Below are 17411 nucleotides of genomic sequence, written 5' to 3' on the forward strand. Positions count from 1 at the left end.
TTTCTCCGGTATTGAGATCCTATGAGGGATTTCAATACCGGAAAATAGAAATGCTGGTGTGAAAGTAGCCTTAGAGAGGGAGGAAAGTCAGGGGAAAGAGATAGATTACATAGGCAGCATTGGTGAGGAATTATTTGCTAAAACAGATATACCAGGAGAGTGGACAGATTCTCTTTAAGAGTTAAACCAAGAACGACAACATTCAGAAGTGGAATACAATGAATCATGATGTTGTCAAATAAAATAATTCTCGGTGCTATGCTTGACTTTTGATTTATAGCATTATATAAGATATGCATGGGTGTAACTAGAAGATAAGCATAGCAGCTGCTGGCAGCTCTTTGTTTTTTATTGTTTTTTATACTGATAATTATTCTTTGGTAAAAAGGCATAATACAATATCACTTTATTACAGATCAGTAGCGCTGAAAAACGGCCAGCCCCAGATGTAGGAAAGAAGCCAAAAACACCAAAAAAGAAGAAAAAGAAGGACCCAAATGAGCCCCAGAAGCCAGTGTCAGCGTACGCACTATTCTTCCGGGACACACAAGCAGCCATCAAAGGCCAAAACCCAAATGCCACCTTTGGAGAAGTATCCAAAATAGTAGCCTCAATGTGGGATGGACTCGGAGAGGAGCAGAAACAGGTAACTATGTTGTAAAGTATATTGCCACCAGTGAAACAAAATTAGATGTTTTAATGTCTAAAATGATGTTTAAAATGGATAGTCACTTTCATATTCAGTGCTAGAAAATGAGAGGTTTCTTCCATTGCAGTTATAAGAACTATTGTATTTTTAGCCTCCTAGAATTTCAGTCCTTTGAAAAGCTTTTGTGCTCCATCAGTTGCCATCTCGTCTTTCTTTCTATTATAAAGATTAATAGAATTTTTTAACATCCAAAAATATGCTGCTCATAATCCTCCTTACCACTCTGTTTGTAAGAGTCCACATACTGTGCAAGAGACTGCCTTCCCACCGAGCATGAGCACATAGACAACCTCCGAAATATCCTGCAGCCACATGTGCAGTGTTCTTTCTGGGCTCAAAAGAGAAATGCCTGTTGTGTTTTAAGGAATTACAGTTACATCAATAGGCAATATATGGCTTTTATTAAGATTGCTTTAAAAGACTCATTCAGTTACTGCATCTGACTGAGCCATCATTATAAGGATTGCATGTATTCTACACGTTTTCTTGCTTCATAGCAAATCAAAGAACCTCCTACTGTAACTGATAAGCGAGCGGTATAGAAATGTAATGTGTCACACTGGAGCATCGAAGCAAAAAATAATAGACCATCTTATTAGTAGCTTTTCAAACAATGTTGGGCCTTAGTTCCAGCAAGTATGTTAAATAGAAGTTTGCATTTTTCAGTTTCCTGTTTTCGGTCAAATTGCTTTATTAATGTTGTTATTTTAACCATGAAAATATGTTACCAATATAAATTAGAAACTTTAGATAGAACAGATACAAAGTCAATGTAATACCAATAACTGTGATGTATTCAAGGTTATAAGGGTAAAATATTGATGATCTATCATCAGTATGGGAATGGTAGGGGTCCGACTCCCAGCACTCCTGATGATCAGGTGTAAGAAGGGGACATAATGCTCTGACCTCTTAGGCCTCTTTCACACGGTACGTCGTGGGAAAATGCGTGATTTTCCCGCGCAAGTTTTGCACACGCGTGAGAAAAATCTGCATGTTTGGTACCCATACCCGAACCCGGACTTCTTCACAGAAGTTCGGGTTTGGGTTAGGTGTTGTGTAGATTTTATTATTTTCCCTTATAACATGGTTATAAGGGAAAATAATAGCATTCTTAATACAGAATGCTTAGTAAAATGTCCATTGAGCGGTTAAAAATAATAAACAAATTTAACTCACCCCATCCACTTGGTCGCGTAGAGGATCTCCTCTTCTTTCTTCAGGACCTGGCTAAAGGACCTTTGACGTCACTGCGCTCATCACATGGTCCATCACCATGGTGATGGACAATGTGATGAGCGCAGTGATGTCATCAAAGGTCCTTTACCCAGGTCCTGAAGAAAGAAGAGGAGATCCGCTATGCATTACCAAGAGCATACCATATACACGACTGTGCTTTCTATACTAGGAAGAGGATAACTTCATTCAAGTGTCGCGGCTCCTTCAAAGAGTTGATTGGTGGGGGTGTTGGATGTTGGACCTTCTGACAATAGGTCTTAAATACACTGCTCAAAAAAATAAAGGGAACACAAAAATAACACATCCTAGATCTGAGTTAATTAAATATTCTTCTGAAATACTTTGTTCTTTACATAGTTGAATGTGCTGACAACAAAATCACACAAAAATAAAAAAATGGAAATCAAATTTTTCAACTTATGGAGGTCTGGATTTGGAGTCACACTCAAAATTAAAGTGGAAAAACACACTACAGGCTGATCCAACTTTGATGTAATGTCCTTAAAACAAGTCAAAATGAGGCTCAGTAGTGTGTGTGGCCTCCACGTGCCTGTATGACCTCCCTACAACGCCTGTGCATGCTCCTGATGAGGTGGCGGACGGTCTCCTGAGGGATCTCCTCCCAGACCTGGACTAAAGCATCTGCCAACTCCTGGACAGTCTGTGGTGCAACGTGACGTTGGTGGATAGAGCGAGACATGATGTCCCAGATGTGCTCAATTGGATTCAGGTCTGGGGAACGGGCGGGCCAGTCCATAGCATCAATGCCTTCGTCTTGCAGGAACTGCTGACACACTCCAGCCACATGAGGTCTAGCATTGTCTTGCATTAGGAGGAACCCAGGGCCAACCGCACCAGCATATGGTCTCACAAGGGGTCTGAGGATCTCATCTCGGTACCTAATGGCAGTCAGGCTATCTTTGGTGAGCACATGGAGGGCTGTGCGGCCCTCCAAATAAATGCCACCCCACACCATTACTGACCCAATGCCAAACCGGTCATGCTGGAGGATGTTGCAGGCAGCAGAACGTTCTCCACGGCGTCTCCAGACTCTGTCACGTCTGTCACATGTGCTCAGTGTGAATCTGCTTTCATCTGTGAAGAGCACACGAATTTGCCAATCTTGGTGTTCTCTGGCAAATGCCAAACGTCCTGCATGGTGTTGGGCTGTAAGCACAACCCCCACCTGTGGACGTCGGGCCCTCATATCATCCTAATGGTGGGGCGTAAAAAACCCAAGAGCAGAATATAAATTCAGTGATACAGTCCAAACCTCAGTATCTGAGGAAAGGGATTTAGGGGTCATTATTTCAGAAGACTTAAAGGTAGGCAGACAATGTCATAGAGCAGCAGGAAATGCTAGCAGAATGCTTGGGTGTATAGGGAGAGGCATTACCAGTAGAAAGAGGGAGGTGCTCATGCCGCTCTACAGAGCACTAGTGAGACCTCATTTGGAGTATTGTGCTCAGTACTGGAGACCATATCTCCAGAAGGATATTGATACTTTGGAGAGAGTTCAGAGAAGAGCTACTAAACTGGTACATGGATTGCAGGATAAAACTTACCAGGAAAGATTAAAGGACCTTAACATGTATAGCTTGGAAGAAAGACGAGACAGAGGGGATATGATAGAAACTTTTAAATACATAAAGGGAATCAACAAGGTAAAAGAGGAGAGAATATTTAAAAGAAGAAAAACTGCTACAAGAGGACATAGTTTTAAATTAGAGGGGCAAAGATTTAAAAGTAATATCAGGAAGTATTCCTTTACTGAGAGAGTAGTGGATGCATGGAATAGCCTTCCTGCAGAAGTGGTAGCTGCAAATACAGTGAAGGAGTTTAAGCATGCATGGGATAGGCATAAGGCCATCCTTCATATAAGATAGGGCCAGGGGCTATCCATAGTACTCAGTATATTGGGCAGACTAGATGGGCCAAATGGTTCTTATCTGCCGACACATTCTATGTTTCTAAGAAGACAAAGGCACAGACACACAAAGACACTGCTGCTGGCTGTAGTTAGTTTTCTATCTCACCCAGTGCTTGATTCACAGCAATACAGATCAGTATACTGCAGTATAATGTCCTTCATGCTACTGCTGCTTCTGAGGGTTGACTACAGAGAGAAAGAGGAGCAGGATCTCCTCTTCACAGTGTATCTAGTCTCCGGTTAGAGAAAATTGATTAAAGATAGGGCATGCAGATTGGGAAACTGATGTAAAAAACAATACTAGTCCCTCCTGTCAAATGTGTCCATAGATTTCCATGCACAGTGTCCTTTTGACCTCTGTCAGGCTGGTATACATCAGAATACGTTTTTCACCTGTATAGGAAAGTTCTGCAGATTGCACTGACTGCATAACTTTGTGGCGTTATTTTATGTGATTCCTAAGGAGTTTTTTCTCCTAACCTCCCTCGGTCGGCTGCTATCCGTACTATTAGTTTCTCTGTATTGTAGCTATGAATTGCCACATGGACAGTCCCCGGTGCTCAACCATAGATACTGAGTGCTTGGGACTACCCATACTTCTATTGGGCACTACAACTATAGATGACAATCACAACTGAATAGAGAGGCTGACTAGATAAGGCTGCAAGGGTGCACTGCAAGTTGTATTAGTGAGGATAGGACTGGTCCTCTTTAAACAAGCACTCCCACAACATTTTTCTTCTCTCGCTAGCTAAATGGTAGTAAAAGTAATCTTTTTACCGGTGTCTGTATTTATGAGCTATCCACTTTCTTATGGTGATCAGCTGTGTCATGTGACTAACACTGACTCTCTATCTGACAACAGCTTGTTAGAAATTTACATGAGGTAAATTGTAGTGAAATGTCTGTATTTGTAAGATATCCTTCCCCCTTCTGGTCCTCAGCTGTGTCGTGTCACCGGCACTCTGACTCTCCAACTGACACAACGTCCTATGTGTGGACAGGAAGTCAGTTTGTCTATTCATTCCTATGTGAGTGTCATCATCAGGCTTATAGGAGTGAATAGAGAAACTGAGTTCCTTTCCACACATAAGACGTTGTGTCAGTTGGAGAGTCAAAAGTGCTGGTCACATGACACAGCTGAGGACCAGAAGGCAGGGGATATCTTACAAATACAGGCATTTCACTACAATGTACCGCATGTAAATTTCTAACAAGCCAGAGAATAATAATTGTTGTGGGAGTGCTTCTTTAAAACAGACAAAATGTAGACCCTCTGTATTCAACTCTTGTGGTTATTTTTTTTTACAACAAAATAAAGCCCATCATTATTCATAATCTAGCTCCTGTAACCTTGGAAGCAAATATGTGTATTTAACATCAATAAGACAATTATTTCCGGATCCTCAATAGGTATTTTAAGAAAAAAATCATGAGCTGCAGGAAGGAGACCTGGAAGCAGATTTATTATAGAGTATTCCTTTTGTTTTGCTCATTTGCGGCATACAAAAGACTTTTATAGCTTTCATTTTCTTCAGAATGTCAGTCGGCAGCTGTTTTGTTTGAATATTCTAATTCTTATTTTATTGAACAATAGTCTACCGGTATAGCCAGCTGTGGAACAGTTTAGCATGTACTACAGCAATAAAACTGGTTTCCTATATTGAAAAAAAAAGTAATGCCGTTGTTTTGTCTCCTCCTAGTCTTTAGAAATGTCCTCCATAACTATAGTAATTGGTGATTTAAACAAAAAAAAGACAAAAGTCCATCAATTCCATCCTGTAATCCTGCTATATTGATCCAGAGAAAGACCAAAAAAAAAAACCTATAAGGGGAAAAAAATACTTCCTCCCCCCCCCTCCAGATGTGGCAATCAGATCTCTGGATCAACATCCATCTTCCTTTTAAGGAGGGGTTGAGCCAAAGGGAAATGGTGTGTGGAACATGAATTCTATACATTTTCATAAGCCTCAATGTTATTATGAAATACAGTCATCTAAACTTTTTCTGAAGCCATCTAATGTATTTGCTGTGACTAGCTCCTGCGGCAGGCTATTTCAGAGTTTCCCAGCCCTTCCTGCAAAGAGTGCTTGTCCCCGTTATGACAGAATCTTTTTTCGCCATTCGTGACGATTGTCCCCTTGTATTTTAAGGGGTTTTAACACAGAATAGCTTCTCTCAATATTTTTTGTATGGTCCATTTATATATTTATACAGGTTAATCATGTCCCTCCTTGGATGTCTTTTTTCAAGACTAAACAAATTCTGTTTTAATATTTGCCCATAGCTAAGATCTTCCAGGCCCTTTATAAGTTTAGTTGCTCTACTTTGCACTTTTTTTTTACTCCAGGGCATCCTTTTTTTGGACTGGTGCCCAGAATTGAACAGTGTATTTCAGGTGAAGCCGTACCAATGCTTTGTATAGTGGTAATATTAGATCCCTGTCCCGCGAGTCCATACCTCTTTTAATACAAGACAAAATTCTGTTGGCCTTAGAGGCAGCTGACTGGCATTGCATGCTGTTATTTAGTTTATGATCTACTAATACACCCAGATCCTTCTCAGCAAGTGACTCTCCCAGTTTTACTTCCCCTAGGACATATGCTGCATGCAGAATTTTAGCCCCCAGGTGCATAACTTTACATTTATCTATATTGAACCTCATTTGCAAAGTGGAGACCAAACCTGCGAAGTTTCTCCAAGTCAGCTTGTAACTTATTAACATCTTCCATAGACTATACCGTATTATAAAGTTTGGTGTCATCTGCAAAAATCGAAACAGCACTATTAATCCTATCCTCTCCCTCATTAATGAATAAGTTAAATAATACGGGTCCCAGCACAGAACTTTAGGGTACACCACTTATAACTGGTGACCATTCAGAGTAGTAATTATTGACGACTGCTCTTTGGATACAAGTTTCTTAAAATTTCACTACAAGGGAAATGAGGCATTGTGTAATCTCTGTTGAAACCAATTGACCATCCGTGTAATTAAAGGCAAGAGATGGTGTCTGTAGCCAGTCCTAAAATCTGCTCTATTAAAGGGGTTGTCTGATGAAGACATTTCCCTGTCCAAATATCTTACAAGGTTATATAGATGTCATAGAAGGGGTTCCTATGCTGGACAACCCTCCTCTCTGAGGCACAACAGACAGCCTATGCTGAGAAAATGTCTAGACGGCCCCAACTTTCGTTGGCACATCCAGGAGGTACCATCTGAAGGGAGCTTTAAAATCAAATGGGTTTTAAAGCAAATCAATGACTTATCTCGTACTTTTCAGGCTTTATAGTGTTTGTGTGCCTTGGTAGGGATGAACGAACTTGTGTTTTCAAGTTCGACGTACAAGGTTCAGGTTCGGGTTATCTAAGAATTCTCTTATGGATTCCGCTACCACGGACCATAAGTTATGGTCTGTACTAGCGGAATCCATAACGGAATTCTTAGATAACCTGAAACTGAACCTTGTATGCCCTACTCTCAAGCTATTTTACAATGAAAGGCAGCCTGCAGTCTGATGGCAGATTTGCAGTAGTTTTGCATATGATTATGTTAAAGAATTGAACCTACCCTTTCTGATTGTGGCTTACTCATGACAACTTACATGACAACTTCTTGCAGTCAGACATTGTAGGAGAGCACGGTTAAGCTGACATCTGGGCTTTGTTTCACAGTATAGCAGTTTACAGGCAGGACACAACTCAGGTACAAAACTTGTAACAGTAGAGGTCAGTGCTGAATAGTGGGAGCACATATAATATAGCTCAGCAGTTTATAGCAGGATTCAGAAGCTGAGTCAGGTTGTCAGCTTGGGCTGCGCTCTCTCCCTGACCGGTTTTCTCTATACCAGGCACACTATATTAAATGAATTTCCTCTCCCATGTGAATGGGGGTCGTGGAGGAAGACCATTTTTTGCTTGTTGCATAGTGCACAAGGCACTCACAAATAAAAAGGCAGCAAGGAACATTCTGACAGGTTTACAATAAAGTTACACTCAGTGGCTTTAAATGCTTGAGGATACAGGTTTTACAGAAAACTGAGCAAGAAATACAAATTCCCATTGCACTTGCTGGAAAGAGCCATAAACTGGAAAAAAAAAAGTGACTTGTGATGTGAGACGAGTCCATGCACAGTAAATATGTCCTCACAGCATATTGATTAAGGGCTAAAGAGAGTGTAATTAACATGGAAAGGGCATAACCTAGCACGGTGGCATGTAATTTACAGCATGTACTGTGATTAACTCAGTGAGAGTGGAGGTAACACAGAGAGAGTGTTATTCAAGGCAGACTTAAATATTATGACAAGAAATGCCAAAGCGAAGAGAGAAATGAAATATTATATCAAGGCAGTTAGTTGACAGCTAAAAGTAATGTAATTAAATGCATCCTGTGTAACACAGTCATTTATTATATTTTGTCATAATGTTAAAATAACTGGTCATGCACATCAATAATAATTGTGAGCATAAATTAAAACATTCAATATTAATGTCCTTACATTGATCTAGAAACTTGACTTGGTGTGTAGGCTGGAACGTCACATTTTATGGCAGTTTTTTTAATGGAAGTAGTTGGTAAGAGAAGAGAAGGATCTGTTGTTTTATTTAATACTTGTCCTACTTATTGAATCCACTTTGGTTAAAAAAAAACTTCCTATATAGGTTGCATGGGAGATTCTAGCCTGAAACAACCCCTCTTGTATTATAGGGTTCCCTCTCTGTTCTGAGAGCCGGCTGTAGTGGTCTCCTGATTGGATGCTACAGTTATCGCTCAGAGCACAGGGAAGAGAAAGCGTTTTAGAGTGAGGGACCGCCTTCTGAACGCTTAAAGGGGTTTTCCGATAGTCCTGTGGATAGGTCATCAGTATCTGATCAGTGGGGTTCCGATGACTGCCTCCGATCAGCTGTTTGAGAAGGCATCGGCGCTCGCAGTCGCACCCCGGCCTTCTCCAGCTTTGGCTAGACCATGTATTGTCATGTTTATTGGTCACATGGCCTAGGCGCAATATACAATGCTGTGTTTGGTGAGCTGAGAGAAGGTCGCAACACTATGGTGAGTGCCAGTGCCTTCTCAAACAGCTGATCGGCACAAGTCCTGGGTGTTTGACCCCGCCGATCAGGAATAAAAACTGAATCAAAGGTTCTATTCACAGTGATGCATCTAATAGAACCCTGCTCTCCATGAACTCTATAGAGCACCATTAGCATTTTTGCAGGGTAAAGACAGCAGATAGACTCCCTTTCAATGAGGTTCATAGGGGAAGTGAAGTTAACTAGGGGGGGTGATCGAAAGCATTTGCAGAAAACATCATTTTTCGGACAGAGTAATAGATGTTTGGAACAAACGTCCAGCAGATATGGTTGGAAAATTAACAGTAAATGAATTTTTAGAATAACTGTTTTGTTTCCATAAATCAATAGTACAAGCAAAGATAATGAATCTTTGTGATATATCTTAGTACATAAAATTCCTCGTTCTTCACTTATCAGCCACTTTGCACTTCTCCCCTCCCACCTACTACACTGATCACTCTTTCTTGATACACTGCAAAAATCTGTCTTCATTGAAAATGGGCTATATCAGCTGTTTAAAGAAGTCTTTGTGGCAAATCTTCTGCAAAACCCACTTGTGTTGCATGTGATGACATCACATAGGGTGACTGTGACGTACCGAGACATATGGACGTCCCGGCGACAGTGAGTGGCAGGAGATCTGTGAGACTGGCAACACGTGGTTTGATCTGACAGGTTTTCCTTGTGGATCAATAGGTGTCTGTGTTGTTTCTGGTAATGGCCACACCCCTTGCCTCCAGGTGTTGCTTATGTGGTCATATAACCTTCCTTATTTATAGTTGCTTTCTCAACTATGCTGTGTGGTTTATAGCTTTTGTGCCTGTGGATTGTTCCTGGTGCTTCCATAGCCTCTTTGAAGTTAATTATTTTCCTTTTGTATTTTGTTTGGGTTCTGTGTGTTGCATTTCCCTATTGTTTGTATTGGGCCTGAAGTAGACTCCTGTTCGTCCTTCCTTTTGGAGGAACAGGTAGTCTCGTCCCTGCCATTAGTACCAGGGTCCTATAGGGCTATATAGGACTCTAGGTATTCCTGCGTATGAACTCACCTACCTTTGGGGTCTGTTCATGCTGGTAGTCAGGATTTTTGTTAGGGTTTTCACTAGGAGGTGTCCATCTTCCTTCCCTAGTTCTCAGGCCTGATTCCCAGTTTACCTTTTCCCTCCTATGCTCAGTGTGGTGTTTTCCTCCCCCACCGAAGCGTGACGGTGACATCCAATGGGAAAATCCACAGATTTAAAATCCATCTGCATGTCACTTTACAAGTGGACATTTTCTACGTTTTGTGGATTAAAGTTATTAAAGTTCCATAAACTCTGCTGCATCTATATTTCAATATGCAAATCCGGATAGATAATCCAATGAATTTCCACTGTATGTGAATCAACCTTGATAGTAATTGCTCTGTGTATGGTCTAGAAATCCCCCAGTCTTTGATCCGCTAGGTTTACCAGGTGGTTAAAGTTTTGTTATTTGGTCCACACCAAGGTTTCTTTTGCTAGGGTTATATGTCTTAATTTTACTTATACATAATGTAAAGTTTTAATATATAGTTTATTATAATAGCTTTTTGCTGCCATACTAAAAAAAAAATTGAAAACGGTGTAGATAAGCTTGAATATCTAGGCAGGGATATGACACAGGAAGCAGGTAGAGATGCTGAAGAGTTAACCAATGATTGCTGTGTGTAAGTAGCCCTGTTTGCTAGCAAAGATTGATCCAGTTGAACTCTTGAACTAATTAAATGAAAGGCATTTACTTGATAGTCCTCCTAACACTCTCTTACATATCAGTTGATTGACTTACTGCAGTTCATGGGCCAAACTATTCTGTTGCGGGAGCCAACAAGTGAAATGATACCCTTCTCATACTGTGCACAGTCTAAACAACAATCCACACAATAAAGCACATGCTGTTATTTAAATCCATCACAGAATGTTCTCAAAGTTCACAAGAACATTAGAATTTGAACATGCATTTGCTTAGGGTTTTAACACATTTACAGGTCTTCTTTTTTAATCTGACCATAACCAGTTATCAACACACTATTCCATGGCAGATGTGTATGAGGAGGATGATTGTGCAGGAGGCAGTGACTAGTCCACAGATTTTGTAATATTTGTAATAGCTCACACTAAAATGCAGTAGCAAGGTGAGGAAGCTGTTATCTTCAGGAAGCAAGATGGCAATATTGTATGCCCAACTCGAAGAACCTTAGTTGGTGATTCATTATTTTGGCTGTTTTTTGTAATTTTACAAGTCCATAGACTACCACAGGAGAATTGATTTACCAATGTATCCTAATGCTCAGTAAATTGCAGATCCTTTTGTGAATCAATGAAACACCCTCATCCCTTGTCTTACATTACCAATGCAATGTGTCACATGAAATCTTTACATTTTACTTGTTGCAAAAATCATGTTCACACAGACATATTGGAGGACATTCACTAATCAAAATGTGCCAGAATTTTGGCCCAATTTGTAGCAAAAGATGCAGCAGAAGATTCTCTGCATCACATTGATTAGGTGGAAAATACATTTTTGGGCTTGTCTAGAAATGGGTGTAACAAGTGGAAAACAGTGACCCTTGTCAGAAACAAGTGTGAATTAAGATGCAGCAATGTGCACCAAAATTCTGGCATAAAGTAAAACAAATAAGTGGTATAAAGTTAGACAGGACAGTCTAAAGATGCTACAGATGTATCATCTAACATCAACCACTGTGATAAATCTCTCTAGTCTAAAGCTGGAATTACAAGATCACATGTTTGGCTATTTTTGGAACTTCTCGCTTGTGCAGAGTGCCCTCTTTTATTTCAGGGGCCCCATTCTGGAGATTGGAGCACGTCCCAGAGGTGGGACTCGCACCTTTCTGATATTGATAACATACCCCTTTAACAACGAATGATTGTTTTAGCAAACTGATCATTTTCGGGGGGAAAAGAAGCCGGACATGAAATTTTTATCCGATAGATGAAAAGATTTTAATTTAAAGAAAGATTGTTTGTGAATAAAAATCTTTATTTGAAAGAATGTTCCCAGAAAGATCTTTTGCCATCACCCAGTTTCAGTGACCACGTATGGCTAGTTCACCAGATGAACTGCTGTTCAACGATCAAACAATCTCTATCTAAAGTGAATAGCCACCTTAAAGAAAATGTGTCACCAACAATTATATTTGCCAGTTAAAACCAGATAGCAACACATCTTTTTTTAATGTTACTTTCTGATTGTAGATTTTTTATTTGATTTTCTAAACATGATAATGGGGGTGGCCATCTTGCCTGAGCTGTTCTTAATAGCATTTAGTAAGCATTAAGAAAATTGCTTTATGGCAGCCCCATAGGCCATAGACATAATGGACAGGAGGGGACCTCATTGACTTCTATGGAGAGTTTGTTTTCTAGGCATGTTCTGTGACCTGTGCAGAGGTCATTGTACAAGGAAAGAATAAATAAGCTTTGACAATCACCTATTGTGAATGATGGATCCTCTCTTATCTATACACAGAGGTGATATTATTATAGGGCAGAATTAGAATGAGTTAACTGCAGTAATCTGTGCAAACTAAGAAGTGGCGCCAATTTATTACACACAGCGGCCAGTGCAAAAACTCTAGGATTTTTGTTTTAGTTTAAATATAAAAAGTGACATGGAAAATTTAAAATAACATAAAAAATTACTTAAAAATATTATAAACATTAAAAAGTGATTAAAAACAGCAGGTCATTTTCTCATGGCGCATTTCCTTTTTTCAGAATCATTTTCCAAGAGCTATAACTTTTTAGTGTTTTCATCAATGTACCTGTATGAGGGCTTATTTTTTGCAGGGCAAGTTATAGTTTTTAATGCACTATTTTGGGTACATATACTCATTGATTAAAACCAGCTGTTTAGCGTCAGTAAAAAGGCGCATTAGTGGTCACTAAGGGGTTAAATCTTTGCTATTGTCTTAACGCCACCTCCTATGCCACAGCTGCACAGCCACATCATATCACCACTAACCAGCTTATAGCTTTGTATGAAGAAACATAACTTGATAAATAGGTTTATTTTTTGTGAAATAAAAGAGAACATTTTTTGTAAATCCTTAAAAACTTAATTTTTTAACAGCATTGTGACCTTTTATGTGTCTATTTTTCATTGTATTTTGCTACAGTTATTTGCACCTCAGAACATGTATCAGTTTGTAAGAGATCAGTTTTTGGCTTATTTGGGATTAATAGTGTTTTTTTATAGAGTAATATAATGTAATTTCTTTAGAGAAGAATAGTTGGATCAATGAAATGTTCTTTGGAAGGTGATTGTTACTATATGTATGATAGAATCCTATTACAGTGATGAAGCAACTATCATCTTGTGCCGAGAGAAAATTGTATTATTATATTGATCTAACAGTTTTTGGACTTTTTCAAGTACAATTTTAGTTTTCTTTGTTGTTTTGTGTTTCTGATGTCCAGTTATTAAAATCATACAGGGAATCATTAGTAAATATAATTGAAATTTGAGTGAATAGGATGATCTTTGTACTTAGGTACAAGACATCCATAACATGGTGTAAAAGTTGAGTTAAGCTCATTTGCTCAAGTGACAACTTTATTTGAAATAACAACACTAGACATGCTACTGCTTCCTTGTATCCTTGGAGGGCAGTCTTATCTGGATTACATCTTTCCATATATTTTTGTGGCTTACACATTGATAGATTCAATGTGACCATGTATTTAATGGTAGCCAATTCATTTAGAAGGTTGCAGGATGGCCATACATTGTCATTGCTAGGGATTAGAGAAGCCTTTATTCTGAAAGGAGTTTGCTCAGATAGCTCCTGACCATTAGTCAAAAATCCATTAGTTATTAGTCCTAATTCTTCCATTAATGTGCAGCATGTATTTTATTCCAATTAACTGGATGGCCAGACACTTATGATGCCACATATCTTTGGAGGAAATGTCCTTCTCAGATCCTGATTTCCCTCAACTTTTTCCAGAAAGGCAATAACAGGCCCTATAGATATATAGGGGGTCATTTATTAAGATTGGCATTTTAGACGCTGGTGTTAATATCCCCTATAGCTGGAGGTGGATCTTCCGGAGTTATGTAGAGGTGTTTGCCACTCCTAATAGTGTAGCAATTTCTTGGATGGGTTTTTTCTGTTTTTGCAGATGAAGGATGGCTTGTTTCACCTGCATGGAGATCTCCTTTGACCGCATGCTTGCTTCTCAGCAAAATCCTCAAAATGCAAGCACCACACCTCAAATCAACTCCAGACCTTTTATCTGCTTAATTGAGAATGAAATAATGAAGGAATTGCCCACACATGCCCATGAAACAGCCTGAGAGTCAATTGTCCAATTACTTTTGGTCCCTTTAAAAACAGGGGGCCACATGTAAAGGAGCTGAAACTCCTAAACCCTTCATCCAATTTTAATGTGGATACGCTCAAATGAAAGCTAAAAGTCTGGACTTTATGTCCATCTCCATTATATAACTATAACTTGGATGTGTTTTAGTAGACAGGTAATCAAAATTTGTGTCAGTGTCCAAATATATATGGACCTAACTGTATATTTGCAGTATTTGACCCCTCTGTAGTAATCAGTTAGATATTTTTTATTGTCATGGGATGCTACATCTGAACCCCCAGTGAAGTTACTGCAGAATTGTCATGCACAAGGCAATTTGCTAGAAAGATTAAATTAAGAATGATTGGAACAATCTGGAACAATCTGAACGAGAGAATTAGTACTAATACAGTAATAAGTCAGAGCAAAAACGATCAATTATCACCAATGATAAATTATATTTTTACTGTGTATTGTTAATTGCTGACCCAAAAGTGTTACAGAGCACCGTTCCTACTCCCAAATACTTTTCAGTTGGCACACTACATTTGGAGTACAGCTGTTCTCTATAGCACCTACCAGAACCAGCTTTATCAGTCAAACTTTTTTCCCTTTTAACCAATTACTTACAGAGCATTTTTTGTTTTTTTACTCCTTTTTTCTTTTTTCTTGTAATAGCGTTCATTATACAGAATAAATTAGGTTATATTTTAATAGTTTGGACAATTTAGGACTCGGCAATACCTATGAGCTTTATTTTTTATTTTCATTTTTTACCCCTTAAGGACCCTGAGATTTTCCATTTTTATGTTTTCGTTTTTTACTCCCCGCCTTCCCATAGTCCTAACTTTTTAATTTCTCCATTCACATAGCCTTGTTTTTTGCGGGACAAATTGTACTTTCTAATGGCACCATTTATGGTTGCATGCCATGTAGTAGGAAGCGGGAATAAATTCCAAATGGGGTAGAATTGGGAAAAAACACAATTCTGATAAAGGTTTTTTTATATATATTTTTTTACACTGTACACTATGCGGTAAAATTGACCTGTTATCTTCATTCTCCAGGTCAGTACAGTTACAACGATGCCAAAAAATAAAACCTTTGAGGGGAAAAAAAAATTTATAACCATATTCTGATCCCTATAACTTTTTTGTAGTTATGTGTATGGGGGGGCTCATTTTTTGCGGGACGATCTGTTCTTTTTAGTGATACCAATTTGTGCGACTTTTGTGTGTGACTTTTTGATCACTTTTTATAAAAAAAATTATTGGGTAGTTGAAAAAAATTGCAAATTGGCTGTTTATTTTTTTTCCCATTACGCCATTTGACGTATGCCATTAATATTGTTATATTTTAATTGTATGGGCATTTTCGCACGTGACAATGCCCATGATGTTTTTTTTTTATTGGTTAAGTATTTTTATTTTAAGGAAAAGGGGGTGATTATCGGTGGCTGTGCCCTATAACGGAGTCCCTGCCTTTTAGTTTTGTTTTTTTTTCAAATATTTGTTTAAACTTTTTTTTTACTTCTTTTTTTAAGTCACCTTGGGCGACAATAACTGCCAATCATTAGATTGCTCATTGTATTCATTGATGGCTATATAACCATCATTGAAGACTTCATTTGCACTATACTAATACAATGCTGCCACCTAGTGGCCTGTATTGGTATAGTACTGAAATAAGCTCCGAATCTCTGTCGGGGAATGCTGTTACCGGAGCGGAAGCGTGTGAGTTTCGCTTCCGAACTCCGAAAATGCCGTGGTCACGTTGGACTACAACATCTGAAGGGGAAAATGTATGCGATCAGCCTCATGGCCATGTTTGGGGACTGGACTTTCGGTGATTTCAACTTTTCCTCCAGGGTCATTTTCAGATCGCTTCTCCTATAGACTGCAAAGAACTACCATTGCAATCTATGGGAATTCGCTATGTTTTGCCATGAAATTCGCTGTGTTTCTATTGAGCCTCGCCACAGGAAGGGCTCCATAGGAACACTGCTGTGTCAGGTCTCAGAACCTGCAGAAGGACCAGCGGCTGCCACAGCTACTGAACCGCTCCCCCGATCTTAGCCCTTTCAGATTCTAAGGTTGTAATTGTCAAAAGGATTGTCTCATCAAGCCCCTGCCCATGTATTACAGAGAAAAATGTTCATCTCAATGTGGCCCAGAATGTAAGACTACATTTCCCTTTCTGTAACAGAAATATATGGCCAGCAGAAGCTTTCCCCGGTGATAACAGCTGTTTGCCAGGGCTTACCAGGATCATCTGATCATCAGGCTAGCCTCACTATAAAAAGACATAGTCACTCTGAGACAACCCCTTTAATAATTTTCCATAATTAATCCTGATGGCTCATTTTGGACCTTTGTGGTGGCAGTGGATTGAATACAGTCAAGTTTTTGAGTCATTTATTAGTAGAGATACGAGAATTGCTCAAAACTCAATTCGGCTGAATCAGTCAACCGATTTCATTCGTATCCAACTTGATCCGACCTCAATCAAAAGTGCTCCAACTGACCTGAAAATTTGTGTATGACACTGAGAGGTCTCGTAGGACTCAATTATTATCTCTCTTGTCTCATCTCTCTGTCTATCTCTATTCTCTTTCTCCTCTAACTCCCTTTCCACAAAATTCACCCAAATCGAATCATCAAAAATTCGGATTCAAATACATCTCGAGTTTACAAAATTCTGATCAAATTAGATTTATTTACAATCCATTTGCTCATCTCTAGTTATTACAGGACAAAATTCTAATTTCTGAGATGATGGAATTTTCCATAGTTTTTATAGAAATACTAATCTTGTTAAGTATATTCAAATGCTAAGAGTTACATAACAGATTGCAATTATCCTACTACATTATTATCATCACCGAACTACATTTATCTGTTGGGGAGAAATCAAGTTTTAATTATTATCACTATTCATAATACCGGACATATTACAGCAGACCCTAGGCAGCAGTTTAATTACTACCAGCCAGTTGCTGAGAAGTCCCTTAAATATAAGCCTTTCTTTATTCATTACGTTACTGAATACTCTTGGGAGTTTTAAACATGCTTCTTACTTTTACTAAGACTAACAATTCACGGGAACACTGAGG

The 17411-nt window shown here is 39.0% G+C and overlaps 1 protein-coding gene across 1 annotated transcript in view; it reads left to right on the forward strand.

Annotated features, from left to right (window-relative positions):
* TOX (thymocyte selection associated high mobility group box) overlaps positions 1–17411 on the forward strand; it is a 284951-nt gene that overhangs the window by 236977 nt on the left and 30563 nt on the right. The window contains exon 5 of the mRNA XM_040433308.1: positions 416–646. Within this exon, the coding sequence (XP_040289242.1) occupies positions 416–646 (231 nt within the window). The remainder of the gene's footprint in view (positions 1–415; positions 647–17411) is intronic.

This window comes from Bufo bufo, chromosome 5 (assembly GCF_905171765.1).
Source record: "Bufo bufo chromosome 5, aBufBuf1.1, whole genome shotgun sequence".
Taxonomy (NCBI): domain Eukaryota; kingdom Metazoa; phylum Chordata; class Amphibia; order Anura; family Bufonidae; genus Bufo; species Bufo bufo.